The sequence below is a fragment of the Lampetra fluviatilis genome, chromosome 32 (genome assembly GCF_964198595.1).
Source record: "Lampetra fluviatilis chromosome 32, kcLamFluv1.1, whole genome shotgun sequence".
In the NCBI taxonomy this organism is placed as follows: Eukaryota; Metazoa; Chordata; class Hyperoartia; order Petromyzontiformes; family Petromyzontidae; genus Lampetra; species Lampetra fluviatilis.
This window is the reverse complement of record NC_136306.1, coordinates 12,487,492-12,504,514: the sequence shown is the minus strand read 5'-3', so window position 1 is coordinate 12,504,514 and position 17,023 is coordinate 12,487,492. Positions and strand designations below refer to the sequence as shown.

The 17,023-nt window shown below is 40.1% G+C and overlaps 1 protein-coding gene across 1 annotated transcript; it reads left to right on the top strand.

Annotated features, from left to right (window-relative positions):
* The first annotated feature begins 359 nt into the window (after positions 1-359).
* ZMYND10 (zinc finger MYND-type containing 10) lies at positions 360-15,625 on the top strand. The gene is made up of 12 exons (XM_078871618.1): positions 360-665; positions 1,022-1,130; positions 1,625-1,741; positions 2,535-2,588; positions 3,968-4,120; positions 4,699-4,787; positions 5,609-5,712; positions 7,064-7,236; positions 7,751-7,876; positions 11,722-11,843; positions 12,084-12,209; positions 13,132-15,625. The coding sequence occupies exons 1-12, from the start codon at positions 568-570 to the stop codon at positions 13,220-13,222; spliced, it is 1,362 nt and encodes a 453-aa protein (XP_078727744.1). The 5' UTR covers positions 360-567; the 3' UTR covers positions 13,223-15,625.
* The last annotated feature ends 1,398 nt before the right edge of the window (positions 15,626-17,023 follow it).

Here is a 17,023-nt window from a genome sequence, read left to right as displayed (position 1 = left end):
TCAACGGATGCAAATTGTCAAAATGTGGTGCGATTAACAAATATTCATACAAATGGGAATGATATGCTAATCAAAATCGAAATGTATTATTGTTTATAACGTGGTTGACACCATAAGTAGATCTCTTGCTTGTAATTCCATGTAAGGCCGGTAAAGTATATTAGTAGTTTTATTACTATTGTCCTGTGCTTGCCTGCCCCAATGGCGATCGCAACGCCGCGTGGTTGCCAGGGTAACGCGTCACGTGGCGCCTGCACGTGGCGGGCAGCGACAAAGAAACCGACGCGGCCGTCGATCACAACGCGGCCTGGCGTGGGGCAGTGTGCAAGAGGCGACGTTTCAGGCCAGTTGCCCTTCGTCGTGGCATTTACAACAAAAGCACAAAAACTAAAGTATGCAGTGGGCGGGTCCACGTCACGTGACTAGCGGTGGGCGGGGCCCGCGCCGTTGCCACGGGAGCAGCGTCCCCGTTGCCGCGGTAACGGCGAGGAACGAGGTGGAGGAGGCCGCGGTTCGAGTGCGGCGCCGGGAGGTCGCTCCCCGTTGCAGGAGGACGAGGAGGAGGCGATGGAGGCAGCGACCGAGTCCGTGGTCACGCTCGGAGAGGCAGAGGGCTTTGTGCAGTCGCTGGAACCATTCCCCATGTTGGAGATCGCCTCCCCCAGGTAAAGGGGACGGGCCCGACTCGCCCTCCACTCGCCGCCCTCCACTCGCCGCCCTCCACGGGGACTGCGCCGTGCCGCGTGTTCTGCTTAGTTGCCGCTCGGGTGATCTCGGTATGAAAGAAGAACACTGAAGTGCAGCCTCACGTGCACCTCATCTGGCTGTGACACGGAGTGTCCAGTGGATGCGATTACTTTCGTCCATGTGTTCAGAATCAGAATGTGTCTACTGGCTGAATCCGATAACCTATAAAGCTCTTTTCACAGATGTCCAGTAGGAATGTGTTGTCCTGCAGCACCTGTCTCGACAGTCTACATTGTCCAATGGTTCATTGTCTTTGTCGTGTGTGCGTGAGTAGGTGGATGATACAGCACACGTATATCGAGAAACTCAATATAGAGGCGATTTTGCAGGCAATCAATAAAGGTGATGAGTTTGTGAAGGAGTTCCTTGTCACATATGAAAAGGTGGGTCTTTGCTCACGATGCATCGCTATTCAACTACACACTGCATGCATCCGCATCAAGAGGTCAAGGGATGGCGTCGCGTAACTGCCAAAGCACTAAATGAATAATAACTTTATAACTTAAAATCTTGCATTATGTTCAGAATTTTGTCAGAAAAGGTATGCCATATATAAAAAAACATAAGGTGAACAATGATAATTACAATATCACGATATTTTCCCAAACAGACAATATTGTACTATTATGGTGGACCTTACGACTACATACCACAGTATGTGAAGTGGTTTCATTTATCTGAATGCCTTATGTGAAAGTTTTACTAACTTTTAAAGCACATTGTCAATGTAACCATTATTTATTTTATGTTTAAACTAAATATCCATATATTATACTCTTTGGGTCTTTCGGTAAAGCCACGTAGATACAAAAATAATAAATACATTTTAAATATATTAATCCATATATTAATCGCTCCTTCATGTTTATCTTTTCAGACCTGCGTCCTTGTCCATGAGGTTTTAGCAATAGAGGTTTGGAAGCGAAAAATATTCCCTATTATTTGTCGTGTGAAAGATTTTGAAACGAAAGCGACATTTCCCATATACATGGTGGTAAGTCACAAAGCACTCTTGTGGGTTTGCTTCTTTTCTCCATTTACACTCACCCTCTTGGTGAATGCAGATAAGTCGTGGCTCTTATTTAAACGATTCACTATTTCTGAGCTCTGACATTACCTGTGTGACCCAGAGCACAATCTCTCACTGTCTCGCTGCCATTGCCACCTGGGTGGCCAATAACTACAACTCAATGTGGATACAACTCACCTCCCACCCTCCCTCTTATCAGTTCTTTTCCCCTATAACTCTCCATACTCCACCATTCAGCCGTCCGTGCAGACCAATACAACATAATAACCACTGCGTCATCTCTCCTTCGTGCTTCATACACGCCACGGCCACATAATTGATGCCTTCCTCTTCCATAACGTTAGTGAAATTCACATTTTCCTTACAACCTCCATTGGCACTCCACGCATTAATACCCTTGTCACCTCATGCTCCAATAATTGATATATCCTTTCTAGTCTCCCATTCTCCCACCTCGCACCTGTTCAATCTGTCCCAACACTGCAGCTAGGACTGTTCACCAATTCCTCTGCTTTAATCCCATCTGCCCCGTCCCTTGTTGCTTTTCGCTGGCTTTCTATTCAACTGTGTTTTCACTTCAAACGCTCTCAAGAGTATACATATCTCCTTTTCTCAGCTGCTGCCTACCTCTACTCTCTGGTCTTCTTGAATAATCTTTGTGAGAGAGAGTACCTCCTTACTGGACTCCTCTTCTGATATATATTATGTTAAATTGCACACGTACAAAACACAGCTCAAACACTTTTATATTTTTCAGATTCGTCATGAGGCAACCATAGTGAACCTTCTTGAAACTGTCTTGTACCATAAGGTATGCGATACATTTGCACGTAATTTCTCTGAAGTTTATTTACACACTTACTACACTGTATGACTTGTATACACAATGTCAGGTTCCCCAAGCACCCTCTTCGGTGCAAATTCAAAAGTGTTCATTGCCGCCAATTATTTTGCATTCACCTCCATCAGTTAATGGTTGGCAGGTGGCTCAGCGGTAGCGTTACGAGTTGGTTTGAGGGGGTTCATGCAGCCCATTATCATCCCTCTGGTGTTGAAAAATGAGGACCACGTTGTAAGGAAATCAACAGTGGTTGTCCAGTAGATAGACTCGCCTCCGCCTTAGGAATGTGGAATTTCCACCAGTTTCTCAGGGCTGTAACACGAGATGAACACCACCACAGTGCTCATTTGAGCACAACATCACTGACTTTTGTTTGGATAGGTGTTGTTATGCTTTAAAAATTAGCAGGACATTAATATTACGTAGCATATCCAGCATCTCAATGCACTGTCTCAATGTACCGTCATGCGGTGTGCAGTACTTCACAGGGTCTTTTAGTTCTATTCAATTTCCATCAAGTGTTGGCAGAGTGTCACACGACAAAGGTTTGTGCTATTAAAAGCATTTTTAATTGACTGCAGTGACTCAACCTAACAGGAATAGCAATGAAATAAGATGTCAAAGGACATCTCCCACTGTTCAAATGTCATTATTTGACTACCTTTCCAAATGCAGTTTCGAACTGTAAAGGCAAGTACAGGACTATGATCTTCATATCCTGACACCATCTTTCCATTATCAGAGTAAAAGTAAAAGTGTCACCCTGCTGAATGTAGCACGGGGAAGTGCTCATCTCTAATTGTAGCCGTGAGTTCATGGTGCTAATTCCACATTGCTATGACAGGCTATTCACTCTGTGGGACGACTGTTGATATCCCTCAATAATTGTACTAACTTTATGAACAATGCAGATATGATACACTAAGTTGACCCTCGACCCTGATTTGAACTTGCAACCTTCTGACTGTGAGTCAGACATTCTTACTTACTTGCTGTATTGCCACCTTCATCCCATATCTTAGTCCTGTTTGTGGGTATCTTCACCTATAATACACCTTGCCTCCAAAGTTCAGGATGACCTGGCCATATCAACATCCCGTTCGTGTGTGTGCATGCATGCCTACATTGTAGGCAGCAGAGGGCAGTGCAGCAAAATACCTGTCCAGTGCCATACCGTACTTCTATTTTCCCACATCTATGCTTCCCACCTTCACCAATCCACACTGATTAGCAATCAAATCACCCCGCCAATCTGGACGGTGTCCAACAGAGCACTGACAAAGGGCTGTTCATTTGCATACCCGTGCACGTCTCTTTATAAGTGACACGTGTGAAACTGGGTGTTGTAGGACGCAGTGGGGTCTCTGGACGATCAGGCACTAGACCTGCTGGACTACGCGCACAGGAAGGTGACGATGTTGGTGGCGCGGCACCAGCAAGGGCAGTTACAACCAGAGAAGGCGCGTGACAAACTATCGCCCATCCACGCCTCCTCCTTAGAGGTACCCGTGCTCGGTTACCACTACAATAGGACGCACTGTTAAATAACAACATCGTATGAACAATATAACAAATAAAATCATGATAAAATTTATATTGTGAACCAGAATCATAACAAATGGTAAATTTTCTCCACCATAGTGAGCTATGGTGGAGCTATGGTGGAGCACCTGATTCACTTTAAAGTCTTATTTCTCATGAATAAAGTTCTAACCGTTTGACAGACATCCCAGCACACGTAGAATGTATCTCGGTATGTTTCTCCAAAAGAACAAATATAAATGTTCTGTGTTGCGTCTTCCTTTAATGTTGTAAATTCACAACCCTATTGTACATCTCTTTTTTATAGAAATGTATCTTTTTCTTAAATTGTGATGATGTCTTCTCAATGCAATAATGCAATATGCACTTGCATTTTTAAGTGATTTACTTTAACACCCGGTTCAGTTTAATTTTAGAAAAACCTATCTTTTTCATGGAGACCAGTGTGATTAGTCTGTCCATGAAGTTAATCAAAGCAAGTTTTTCATCTCTGCCATTGTGGGAGTTTTCATTGACATTTGTGTCTTTGTTATGACAGGAGGTGAAGCAGCAGAGCGATGATTTGGAGTTTAATATTTCTCTGAAGTGTGTCTCGATTCTACGGTACTTGATTGATTACCTGGACAGGTGATTAACAGTAACCTTACAGCAGAAATAACACACGTAATTTTAGGAATATTTTACCAGTCTTAAGATATTTAATTGCTTCATACCAAGTGGGGCTAAATATATTTTCCATTTTAAAAAATACATCATTTCTCCAGCAGGAGCCAATCTCTAGATAGTACAACCACTGTATACTTTAACATATAATATTTATAGTCAATTGTTATATAGCTACATACCTTAAAAGTATTATTTGTCGACAGACACTTTTTGTGGTTTTATGTTTGCATATTTTTTTAATAAATATTTTCTTTTGCATTTCCAATTTGCTTAAAAATAAACTCTGCACTTCAGATTAGTAACGTATTTTCCATCTGAACAAATTACATTGTTGCACTAATTAGTCATACATTAAATATTCTGCCCAAGAGAATGATAATCTTGCATGTGATATATATTTTTACTGTAACTTAAATGGATATAGATGTTAAGCAACAAATGTGTATCTCTGCTCAAATGAGCAATGGGTCTATGCTGATGTCTTTTGGGAAAATTGTGGACATTCCACATTTCCATAGTGGGGGCCAGTCTTTGCATAGGATTATCATTGTTAACTTCCCATAAAGTAGAACTAATTTTATCTGCTCTGGAAGGATGATAGGCTGAGTCAACCCCAAATAACTATTTGAACTCACAGCCTTCTATTTGGGAATCGAGTGCTGTAATCGCTGCATCACTTGGCAGATTAAACTGCGGTACCTATGTACACGTGCTGGATGAGTGGTTCAGTCGAATGAATGTGGCTGTGTCATTAATTAGTCTTCCTGTTCCATTGCCCACAGCCTGCCGCTGTCTGTGCACACGCGCATGCTCAACACGCACAATGTGCCGGTGCTGCTGGTGCAACTATTAGACAATCGCCCCTGGATCCGCACCAACAAAGACGGTTTGTGTTCTCGTGACCATGCCACTAGCAATGAGCGAAGGGTCTACATCCACTTAATTACAAGGGGCGTTGGTCTCGCATGAGGGCACTAGCAATGAGGGATTTTCTTCCAATTTGGAATCAGACACGGATACCACAATTTCAGAATTCGTGATTACAGGATATTCAATTCCACAAGACTTTATGATTACAGAATTGCAAACACGGAATTGTCTGTGAAATAGATGCGAATTTGTACAATTGATTTGCTCAATAATTCCCGAATTTCCTTTACAATGGATAGACTATCTCAGAACTGTCTTGACATTGCTGAGCAACTTGAGAACAAGTCTCTCACACACAACACTACACAGTGATCATGAATGTTTTACAAGATTGGATTACGACATATCGATTATCGAAACCATTTATACTTATAAATATTAGCTCTCAGAGCTGAACTCGGTTGAATACAAGTGACATTTTTTGATTTTTTTTCAATCGGTTAAAAAAACATGCATTAAAAGACGCCGCTTTTTTCATCGATACAAAGCTCGACTCTATCCCAGGCCATCCTACACGAGTTTCAATCTACATTGTAGAGAACAGACCTTAACGTTATGGTTAGGCACACAATTCTAGTGCTGTACTGACACAATTAAGTCCCTCCAGTATATTTAAATATTTAATTGCTGTGATGTCACCAGAGTTATGACAGAGTGCCTGACCATGATCTTGAAGTATTTTTTCTCATTGATGAAGCATCCCTTAATGTTGGACAATCCAGGACACACTGACTCAGTATGTATCTACAAGATCAGAGCTACAGTTAACTCTCGATAATTATTTGTGAGAAGATTATCTGGCTTGTGGATTCAAGCGTTCTTGTGAGAAACAATATATGTGTGCATGCACACTTATCCTATTATTTCTGTTCCCCTTTTTCTCAAAGGTCAATAACTTACCCGAATAACCACAAACATGTTGACAAGTGAACTGATAAAAAAACACAACATTTGACATCTCCACCATCAATCTACGATGGTAGATTATGTTTTTCCAGCCGGTTTTAACGACACATTTATATATTTAAGCGATCTAACCCAACAAACCTCTATTATGGAATCTACAAATGTTTTGCATTATCCATGTTTTAGTTTTATTCGGGCCACCCCTTCCTTCCCCATTTCCCAAAATAATCAAGAGTTTACTCTTTTATGGATTCCATATTTCTTTAAACCATCAACTCCCTACAATTGAACATTGTGTTCTAATCACAGATTGCTGCCAATTTTACTTCTCCCGAGGGAGCCTCAGCAGTGCTGCTTCACTATCCTCATCGTTTCATTAACACTGAGACTTGAACAATCAGGTGCTGTGGAACTCTATGTGGACAACGGGTGGCGTGCGCGGAGCAGTGACGAAGTCTTTAAGTTGTCTAAACTCGATGGCCAGCTGTGGATCGCCATCTACAGCCTCGTGCTGCACAAGGAGAGCCTGCTAAAGTACGACTGTAATGCCTACAACAAAGGACAGCTGCTCAAGGTGCGTCGATGTTTGTTGCTTTTTATCCGTCTCCTAATTATATTTCAATTATGGCATCAGCATCACATCATGAGACACATCTGTTTGGAGCACTTGCAGAAAGCAGTGCATCAATATCAACATCTGTGAGGTGGCATCAGTATATCGTTATGACAGAGTTGAACTGCTTTTCGAGAAGCTTTTTTCTCATTAACGAAGTTTCAAACTTTTTTTGGAGAGCCCAGGACACACCCTTTATATGTTCATTCTGCTGGAGTTGATCATTTTTCTGGAGCCAATAAAATCAGTACCACTTGCCGTAAAATGTATAGTGAAGTTGTGTGGAGTAACTGGATCTCGTCATGGGATTGTGAAATGTCCATCACTGTTTTTGGCTGTAAGTTGAAGTTGAATGTCATGGGGACATAATTTTTTTTTTGTCCCTCCCAAAGTGTATTTGTTACTACGTACTGCAAATCCTTGTCCATGACTGATGTAATGTGAATGGATTTGTGCTGTGTTTTTCTCGTTGTAGCTCCGTGGATTTCTGACGGAAGTGCTGGTCGATCAGTTGCCTTGTCTGATGGACCTACAAAAGTTTCTCAATCACCTGGCCATGGTGGATCCCGCACCTCCCAAGAAAGACCTTATTATTGAGCAGGTAATAACAGCTATGGTTAAATGATCGCCAATCCAGCTTCCAAGTTGCTGGATAATTATCCAGCAACTTGGAAGCTGGATTGGTGGATCACACAACCCATCGTGTGCGTGAGTCGCCTATTGACATGTTGTCTGTGGAGGAGAAATATAGACAGTAGGCCGCTGACCGATGTATGCATAGATTGCACGTGAGTTTTTTCTTCTTCTAGGGACTGCTTTGTTCTGACATTGAAAAAACTTTGGATACTCAGTTATTGTGTTATGGATTAATCAAGAATTACAGTGCTCTTATTTTTACGATGATGGGAAACGTGACTTAAAATACAACAAATCTTTCTGGCTTGTGTTTTCCAATTCTTCAAATTACAGTGCAATTTTTCAGTTCCCATGGCATCATTTTGTAAATATGAGGCTTAAAAAAGAGTAGACTAGCCTAGATTATTGCGAGTATGCTTATAGAAATCTTTTTTGAAAACTGAACACTTTAAAACTAAGATAAAAATCCAAAGTATATCATCTCTAATTTTGTTATTTAAATCAAGTAAGCCTTATTAATTTCTCACTGGTGAAATGTGTGGCTGGGAAATGTCACTTATGCTCAATTTGGCATAAAATTGAGCATTGCTTTGGCCCTTAAGGAATCTGCAAAAAATCTGAAGAGCGACAGATGTTAACAAATATGGTCTGTTAAGGAGCCTCTTTAAGAGGCTTTGTACTTGAGGAAAGCTACCCAAGTGCCCAGTTAGATAGTATTTCAATTTCATGATGTAAACGTACCCTTTGAAAAGAATAACCTTATTAGAAAGTCACTATTTTTCTTAGCCTTGTTGTTAATCTCACGTAAACAGTAAGCAAAGTGTAGTTTTGTTGCATGGATTTGTCATTCAGAATTACAAAAAATTGCCACTAAATATAATGACTGAAAATTGTCATGATTTTATCTGTCTGCCTCTTCAGTGAGAATGAGTCAATTATTTTCTCCAATTGACGCCCAAAAGCAATGGAACATGTTCTGCATTCTCATGACAGATACCTGTCTTCTATAGGAGACGGTGTAAGGATTCACTTCCCCGGTGATCAATAAATGTTTGTGATTCAGGGTCTTGATTCGATTCAAGAATATTGTGTTTTAACATTGTTGTGAATGTAGTTATTGTGAATTACAATCAACATAAACAGTACACATATGTTAAAATATCAGTTCTTACAGAAAAATGTATTAATACATAATTACACATGTACATTTTATCCATGATGATCCATGGCAACGCATAACGGGTTTGTGCATGCTACTTCTTTATGCTTTCAACAGGGTCCCATAGTTTACGTGGAGTGCCCTTGCCAATAACATCTGGTGATATACCAGCATTAATTTAACAAGCCTAAATGCTGATGAGACCCAGAATGAAAAAATACTGTAATGTTTCTCTGGAAAGCCAACATCCACTAATATTTTGAGGCAATTTCAAAACTTGTACATAATTGAGTACATTATTGTAATAAAAAATAATGTGAGATCGTTTCACAGAAGATGGCGTTGTGTGCATTTGTCATTGTCCATATTGAAACGAATTATAAACACAGAAATATGGATTCAACACTCTTTACAAAATTTGTTGAGTATCCTGGAGTTGCTTAGACATTTGGCCACACTCATTCTAGATTTCAGTAACTTCCTTATGGTTTTGGATTTTGTTTCAGAAATAGGTTTTCCATGGACTAAGCGCAGTAGTGCACACTAATGTTGTAAGATCGATAATGTAATACTGCAGCCATTTATGCACCAGACATATGCATTTAATAAAATGTAATATTACAAGAAATGCCCATGTCCATGAATACATAATAAAGGTTTTTGGGTTTAGATCGCTTTATATATAAACGTGTCGCAACCCTCCACCACCCGACACGGCCAATCAGTAAAAAATGTGTCAGGTTGAAAAAAGACAAATAGTTCAGTACTATAGCCCACCGGTGTGTTGAAGAGTGAATCCACAACATTTACAATTTTTGAGTACGACGTTTGGCTGGTAATTACATCCAGTATCATCGGGCAATTTGCCAGAATAGTGAAGCCCTCCACCTGCTCCCGGTCTTAAATAGAACAGCAGGCTGACGTCATCGTTTAACCAAATCAGGTGCAGAGATCAGAGGCTAAAGTAGTGAACTATTTGTCTTTTGTCAACGTGACACATTTTTTACTGATTGGCTGTGTTGGATCACATTTATAAATAACGTGATCGAACCCAAAACCTTTATTATGAATAATATTGGTCGCGAAAGCCTCCATTAATACATTTTGTGTTTATCTAACACAGCCTCAATGAGTTTCAAGATAATTTATTGGGAGATTGGTGCTTGGTCATTTGAGCCAATTTCTTGTTAAATATTTACTTCTTGGAAGAAACCAAAATTCCAGGAGAAACACAAATTTAGGAGGAGATAATACAAACATTGTACGCGGAGTATAAATACAGGAGGAACGCTTGTTATCTGCATTTAATGTGTTATTCCTTGATTTCAGTTATTCCTCTACGTATGTAGAGGTCATGTATGTTTTTCTCTAAAGCACTGGTTGCCAGATGTGAACCTCCACACCGGGCATTAATGCTCTTGTTGGGAGAGAGTGATATATTTTGGTCTCTAGTTGTAATATCTTTGTTTTTAACTCCTTTTGACTGTCCTTCACACGTTCAGCACTTTAGTTTAACAGCTGTGGGTTTGTTTGTACAAATTATAATGGGATTCTATCCTTAGTGTACATTACTTAGTTGCACTGTTACATAATGCAATCAGGCTTTTTGCACTTTGTTTAATGAAACACAGCTTTTGTGCCGATGTGTCGTGCTAAGTACAAAAGGCTGTACCAGGCTGCAGTGAGTGCATTTTAGACATGCAACCTTTACTTGTGTTGTTGCCGTTTTTATATGAAATGTATGTCAGCGTGTTGCAGATCCATATATCTTCAGTCAGGGAATATCAAATGCAAGAGCACATCTAATGGCACTTCTCTTTTTTATCTGCATATTAATAACAGTATTTTTAAAGATGTGACTTGAAAATGTTTAGGGTTTTTGAATACTAATGAAGTCAGTCTCCTAATAATTTCAGTCTTGGAGAAAGTTATCATTTACCATTGTCAAGTAACGTATATCTGGTGTGCAAGAAGTTCATTATACATACATACAGCACTGAATATAACTTGCCACTTATTGTATTTAGGATTTGCATTTTCTGAGTGCTCAAATGCATGCATTTCAAAGCGATTCCAAGTGTTGTGAGACAAACATTACATAAGGAAACTCAAGGTATAAAAATAACGTCTAGAATAACATTGAGTAGCAACAGGAAATATCAAGAATCGTATGAATTTTTGAATGGATCAAATGAAAAATATACTTTTCCATGAATAATTAAACAAAGAAGTATTTCCATTATGTTTGACCGCACACAAGTGTGCCTTTAAAAAGGTAAACTTGCCTTCTGCTTTTTGGTTAACAGAGTTTCAATACAGGGAATTGGGTTACTGTATTTGCAGGGTGCAATAAGATTATGTGTTGATGGTAATGCGCCATCTTCTCTTATTTCATGTCAAATTAATGAAAACATCTGGATAAGAGTGACTTTAAAGCATGGATGGTTTTATGAGCTACAGTAATGAATCTTAGTTCAATTTCACCAGGAAAGAGGTTGTCAAACTTGCTATTTGGACATGGTTGTGATTGTAATTCTTCAGAGATCCTTTTGTATGTTATGCTATCCGAATAAATATTCCGTAACCTTACATCTGCAATAATTACCAGATATGGACGACAGATAATTTCACTTTTTTCCCTTTTTCAAAAGATCCCGGAAATTCGGGAAAAATTCCTGCGTGAAAATGAGAACAAGTGGAAAGCCATTGCTAAGTACCAGATGAAGAATGCCTTCACGCCATCAGAAGCGGAGCTTCGGCAGCAAGCTCAAAGGTCTACAACCACACTGATTGTACCCACAATATTGCTTTTGTTGGTAAAAGGTAAAGGTGCATCCCTACAATTACTTGCTCATATCACTGCTGGCGGAATAGCCTCCACTAGAGGGCAATTTGCCCGATTCTTCCACACTGGCCAGAATTCTTGGGAGAGTATCTGCACTACCCCACCATACGCAACCTGACGTTTTGTGGGTAGATTTGTCTTATAATTGTTTCATTGGCTGTAATGCAGGTGGGTGGAGATGTACAAATCGGATGTGATGGAGGCCCTGCTGCCGGAGGAGGCGCGCTGCTGCGTGTGCGGAGCCACGGCCAAGAAGCGCTGCTCGCGCTGCCGCAACGAGTGGTACTGCAGGAGGTAAAGTTACGGCCATGGCTCTCCACGCCAGCTACAGAGGGGTTCTGTTGTCTGGCAAGGATGAGACTTCACAAAACCACAGAAGAGTGTGGTGAATCGCACTCTACAGGGCTGCCTTTGAGCCCAGCATCTAAGGTTGAGACACTTGACGATGTGCACCAGGTTCTGGGTTGGGTGACGCTAATCCTGAATTTACAAAAATATTTCAATCCATGCCCAACTTTACCAAAACTCTAACCCAACCTATTTATGTGCTGGTTCCAAAATTGCCGGGTTTTCACAGACTTAGATAGCACCATCATATCCCAGCTCTGCTTCCCAATGCTCTGTGAGCCATGAGGCTCTGTGGGTTTGGCTCCTTCTGTTCCAATTGCTCATCTACCCCGACAGCTAGAGGTTAAGGGTCAGAAAGTAGTCTTTAATTAGATGTTTAACAAAAGCATGGGTTAGCTTAGATTTTTTTAATTTGAAAATTAGTTTTGTTATCTTATATTGTGCACAATATTTAGAACACTGATATGGCCAAGAAGTTGAACTGAGCTGGTGACGTCAAGGTGCGTACGTATCACTTGGGCGTTGACCCCGTAAAGTCACAATCGGTTCTGGGGATGGCCCAACTCAATGTGCAGTTTGAGAAGCGAGCTTGGAGGCTATATCGGGGAAACGGCTGTTTCAGCTGGGGTGGGCTGCCATGAGAATTCGAGCTCCTAGACCTGGCTTGGTGCCAGCATAGAGGCAGCATTGATCGTGGGGACAGCCTGGGCCCCTTGTAGGTGACTTGAAATATGTAAATCTTGTGGCGTGTGAACATCTGCACGAGGGAAATCATATATGATGTCGCTCATGTTAAGTGCTTGCAAATAGCATTTTATTCCAATTCAAAGATAATTCTAACGTTGAGATGTTGTCTTTGGTTGTGCAGGGAGTGTCAGGTGCAGCACTGGCCAAAGCACAAGAGCGTGTGTAGTCTGTTGGTTGAGGAGCTCAGTAAGAAGCTCACTCTTGCAGAGTGAGTCACATGCTGGTGAGTAGATTACTGGGCGCATGTTCTGACTGGTAACATGACCCGAAGAGAAAAGTCATCGCATAGTCTGTAAGGCTGAAGTTATCACCATCGGCATCATTAAGAAGCGCTGCTTTATAGATAAACAATAATATTAATATAAACCAATGTTTGGACAATGGCCTTTCAGAGAAAAGACAGTGCTAAAGAGGTCATTGATCAACTGTTATGTTATTTTATATTTCTCAACATTGTCAACAGTGGTTATACAATGGAAAGAATCGCCCTTGCCACAGAAATTTGGAATTGTCACCACTGGATCAGGGACACAAATAGGTGAAATAAGTGCTGCCCCTAAACTAATTTAAGCAGAGAGGTGATTTGGCATGACAATCGCGGTATTGTATTTATTAATGACAATGGTGGGATCATATGACCAGCTTGTGTTCCCAAAACACTGCCAATGCAGTCCTCAGAATGATATCGTTTCTCCATATGCATTCTTTTGGATGTAATTGTTGCTTTGAGAAACAAAAGCTATCGACTTTTACAGAATCCACTAAATTACTCTTGATATGAGACGATAATTTTAGTTTCTATATAATTAAACACAGTTACCCAGTAAATGTGTTTGCCATTTAGTGTGTACCAAGTGCATAGTACAGACATTGATCAACATTGCAATTATTTAACTCCAATGACAATTCAATTTATTGATGGTAATTTTTTTTATGTAAGTGAATTTGACAATTATAGCTGTTGCAACATAGTCCTAAGACCAGACTATAAGTTGGCCTATGGAAGGCAGTACAGAAAATAGGTTGTTGACCTATTCTGTTTATTTACTATTAACTCGTCATATGGATTAGTTTGATCCGTGAATCTCAATGTACTCTCATCCAAAAAAATATCTCCAAAAGAATTTACCCAACATCTAGGCAAGACCTACCTAAAAATAATCTGGACACTCAGGATTTTCTGGGTAAATAGAATATTTTAATTATTTAATTACATTACTGATTTGCATTTTATGGTTGAAATATAGATTTCAAAAGCCCTTTTTTGGATAATGCAAAAATAAAAGTAATCAGATTTCAAATTCACATTTCAATTAACTCAGAAAGAGTGATGCCACGTGAGACATTAATAACGCCATCTCCTTACAGTGCCCGACTGCTGAGAATGATATAAATACGCTCATAGATTACCTCTTCCTGCCCTTGCCTCCGGGGAATTTAAAACCAAGCAGTCGTTAAAAAAACACATTAACATTTCTCCTGACCCTTACATGGAAATGTATAAAATGTAACAGCATAGCGAAAAGTTAACAAAGCACATCTCTAAAAAGAACTAAGACTGTGAGATAAGTGAGAAAATTATGTAAATAACATAAATACTAAAGTGCTTTGCTGTTTGTACAAGAACCTGGATGTAATTTTTTTCATCACAGTTGCTGAGAACAGGTCCAAAGACCTAAAATGCAAAGCGGCCAGAAACCAAGAGCATTATTGTAGTATAGCATATAGGAACTAACCTACTTCATAAAAAGAGCAAGGTTGTACGAGCTGGGCTAGAGAGACGACGGGAGTGAGTTTCGTGGAGCGCATGTGCTTATGGAGACGAAGTGGTGAAAGTCTCCCTATAAATATCTCGGTGCCCCATAATAACAATACCCACGCTTGGTTGTCAACATTGCTGACTCCAGAGGCCTTATTATAGATCTGTGCATTCCGAGTGTTGGTGGATGTTTGTCTCCAACAGTGTGCTTAGTTAATTGACTTGACCCATGTATACATACGTGCATATGGCAGACTAGCAGATTCAAATGTGGGATGTTAAACATACATCATAATATCTCAGTTACCCATAATAACAATAACCATACTTGGCTGTCAACAATCGCTGACTCAGATACATATTTGTCTGCTAGCAGTGTGCTAAGTTAATTAACACGACTCGTGTATACATACATATGACTTCCTAACAGATTCAGATGTGGCATACTAATCGTGCATCATAATAAAAAATAAGGCAAGTGCACGGCAGTGCCCTTACCTGTGTGGCAGTCAAGAGCCAATTGTCGAAGTTCCACATCCCTGTAGCAGGATTCACTCATTGTATGGCACCACCACCATTGGCTTCCTAAAAAGCGGTACGTCCTTTATCCACCCAATGGGGGTGAAGAGCTGAGTTTGATACCTAAATAGAATATGAACTCGCAGATTTTAGTTGTTCAGTTTATTGCTGTGACCACAGAGCCATCTGGCCCGTTAACTGCACAGCTGTGCATAAACATGTTTTTAAATATATATAAGCGTTCTTGCTTTACAGATTTAGAATTTTCATGTTCACCATCTGAATATTTTAAAGTTATCTTAGTGCAATGCTAATGCTATGTATTGGGCTAATTTTGATGACTTAACGATTAAACCTGTTAAGGATGCTGTATGTGACTGTCACAAGACAAGTCACATGGCTCGGACTATTCCAACATGCCAGTGAATTCATGCACAGTAATGCGTGTACTGTATGTGGTTATTGCCCACTTGTCATGCACAGCCACAGCCTTGGAAGACTTGCATACAAACAATTCATTTGTCATGCAATATATCAATTTGAGTGTTATACATTGCATGGAATTTATATATGAACGGACACAATGCACAACACAAGTCATGTTAAGCGTCGACCAAACCAAAAGAGTATAAAATGTCTAATAATAAGTATGTGGCCTTTTTATAGCATTTTCAGAAAACTTTGTGGCGATAGCAGAACATGATTCTTGTTGCCAAGGACTGGGCGACAACCTTGAATGTCAATGATCGTACGTTTACAGCAGCATCGTGGCCCTAACTGCAGATCAATCTTTAATAGGCGACAGGATACGTTTGTGAACAAGGACAACCAGGGAGGAAAGCTGTAACGTGACTACCGTGCACTCGTCTAGGTTCACGGTGAAAGATTATCCGAATATTGTCAGTCTTAGAGTCACATCTTAATGAAAGCCATTCATTGTTGGCAGAAGTTAAATGTGTTTGTTGACACTTGTCTTGGTGTTACAGTTCATGCGCCTGTAGGGAATGTCTGGTGGGTTTGAAAATGCTGGATTCATTTTGTCAGAATTGGTCTCTACTTCGCACTTTACCATGCGTTGGTGTTCTTGAGAAAAATATTTGTTTAAAAAAATATTTGCTGTGTTTGTGAGATGCGAGAAGTCTGTTTTGATTGCTCTATCTGCTGTTTTTAGTTTGCTGTATTTGCCGTTATATTTTGTGATGGAAAATTTAAATCCAATTTTCATTGTTACAAGAAAACCCAGTACGTATTGTAGATTGCTTCTATAAAATAACTCGGAACACTGGATAATTCCCAAGTCCACAAATATGTCATTGTCCACAGCTCATTTGCCATCACCTCTGGTGCTTCATGAAATCCATTTCTGTGCGCAAGGTCACGTTATTAATTATGCAGCTGTGCGTGTTGATGTCTTTACTCAGCATGTATCTTGTGCTTGCCTTGGTGACATATATCTGTGTTAAACTGTTCATTATAAGTGCCTGTCATCAAAGTATAACATATAATCTAATTATAACTGGCAGGTATTGTACATACTGTAGTTCCTAACAACTTAACACAGCCAGACTGCAATGGAAGCATCTGTTGAAATGTGGAACATGTAGAATCACACGTCTAACCAGTGACATGAAAAATATGAAGTCTTGTCTAAGATTATTTAATTGCCTGTGTTGATCATGTTTTTTCTGTTGGTTTTATAGTGCGACACAGTCAAGTGTGTTTAAGCTATACAGTG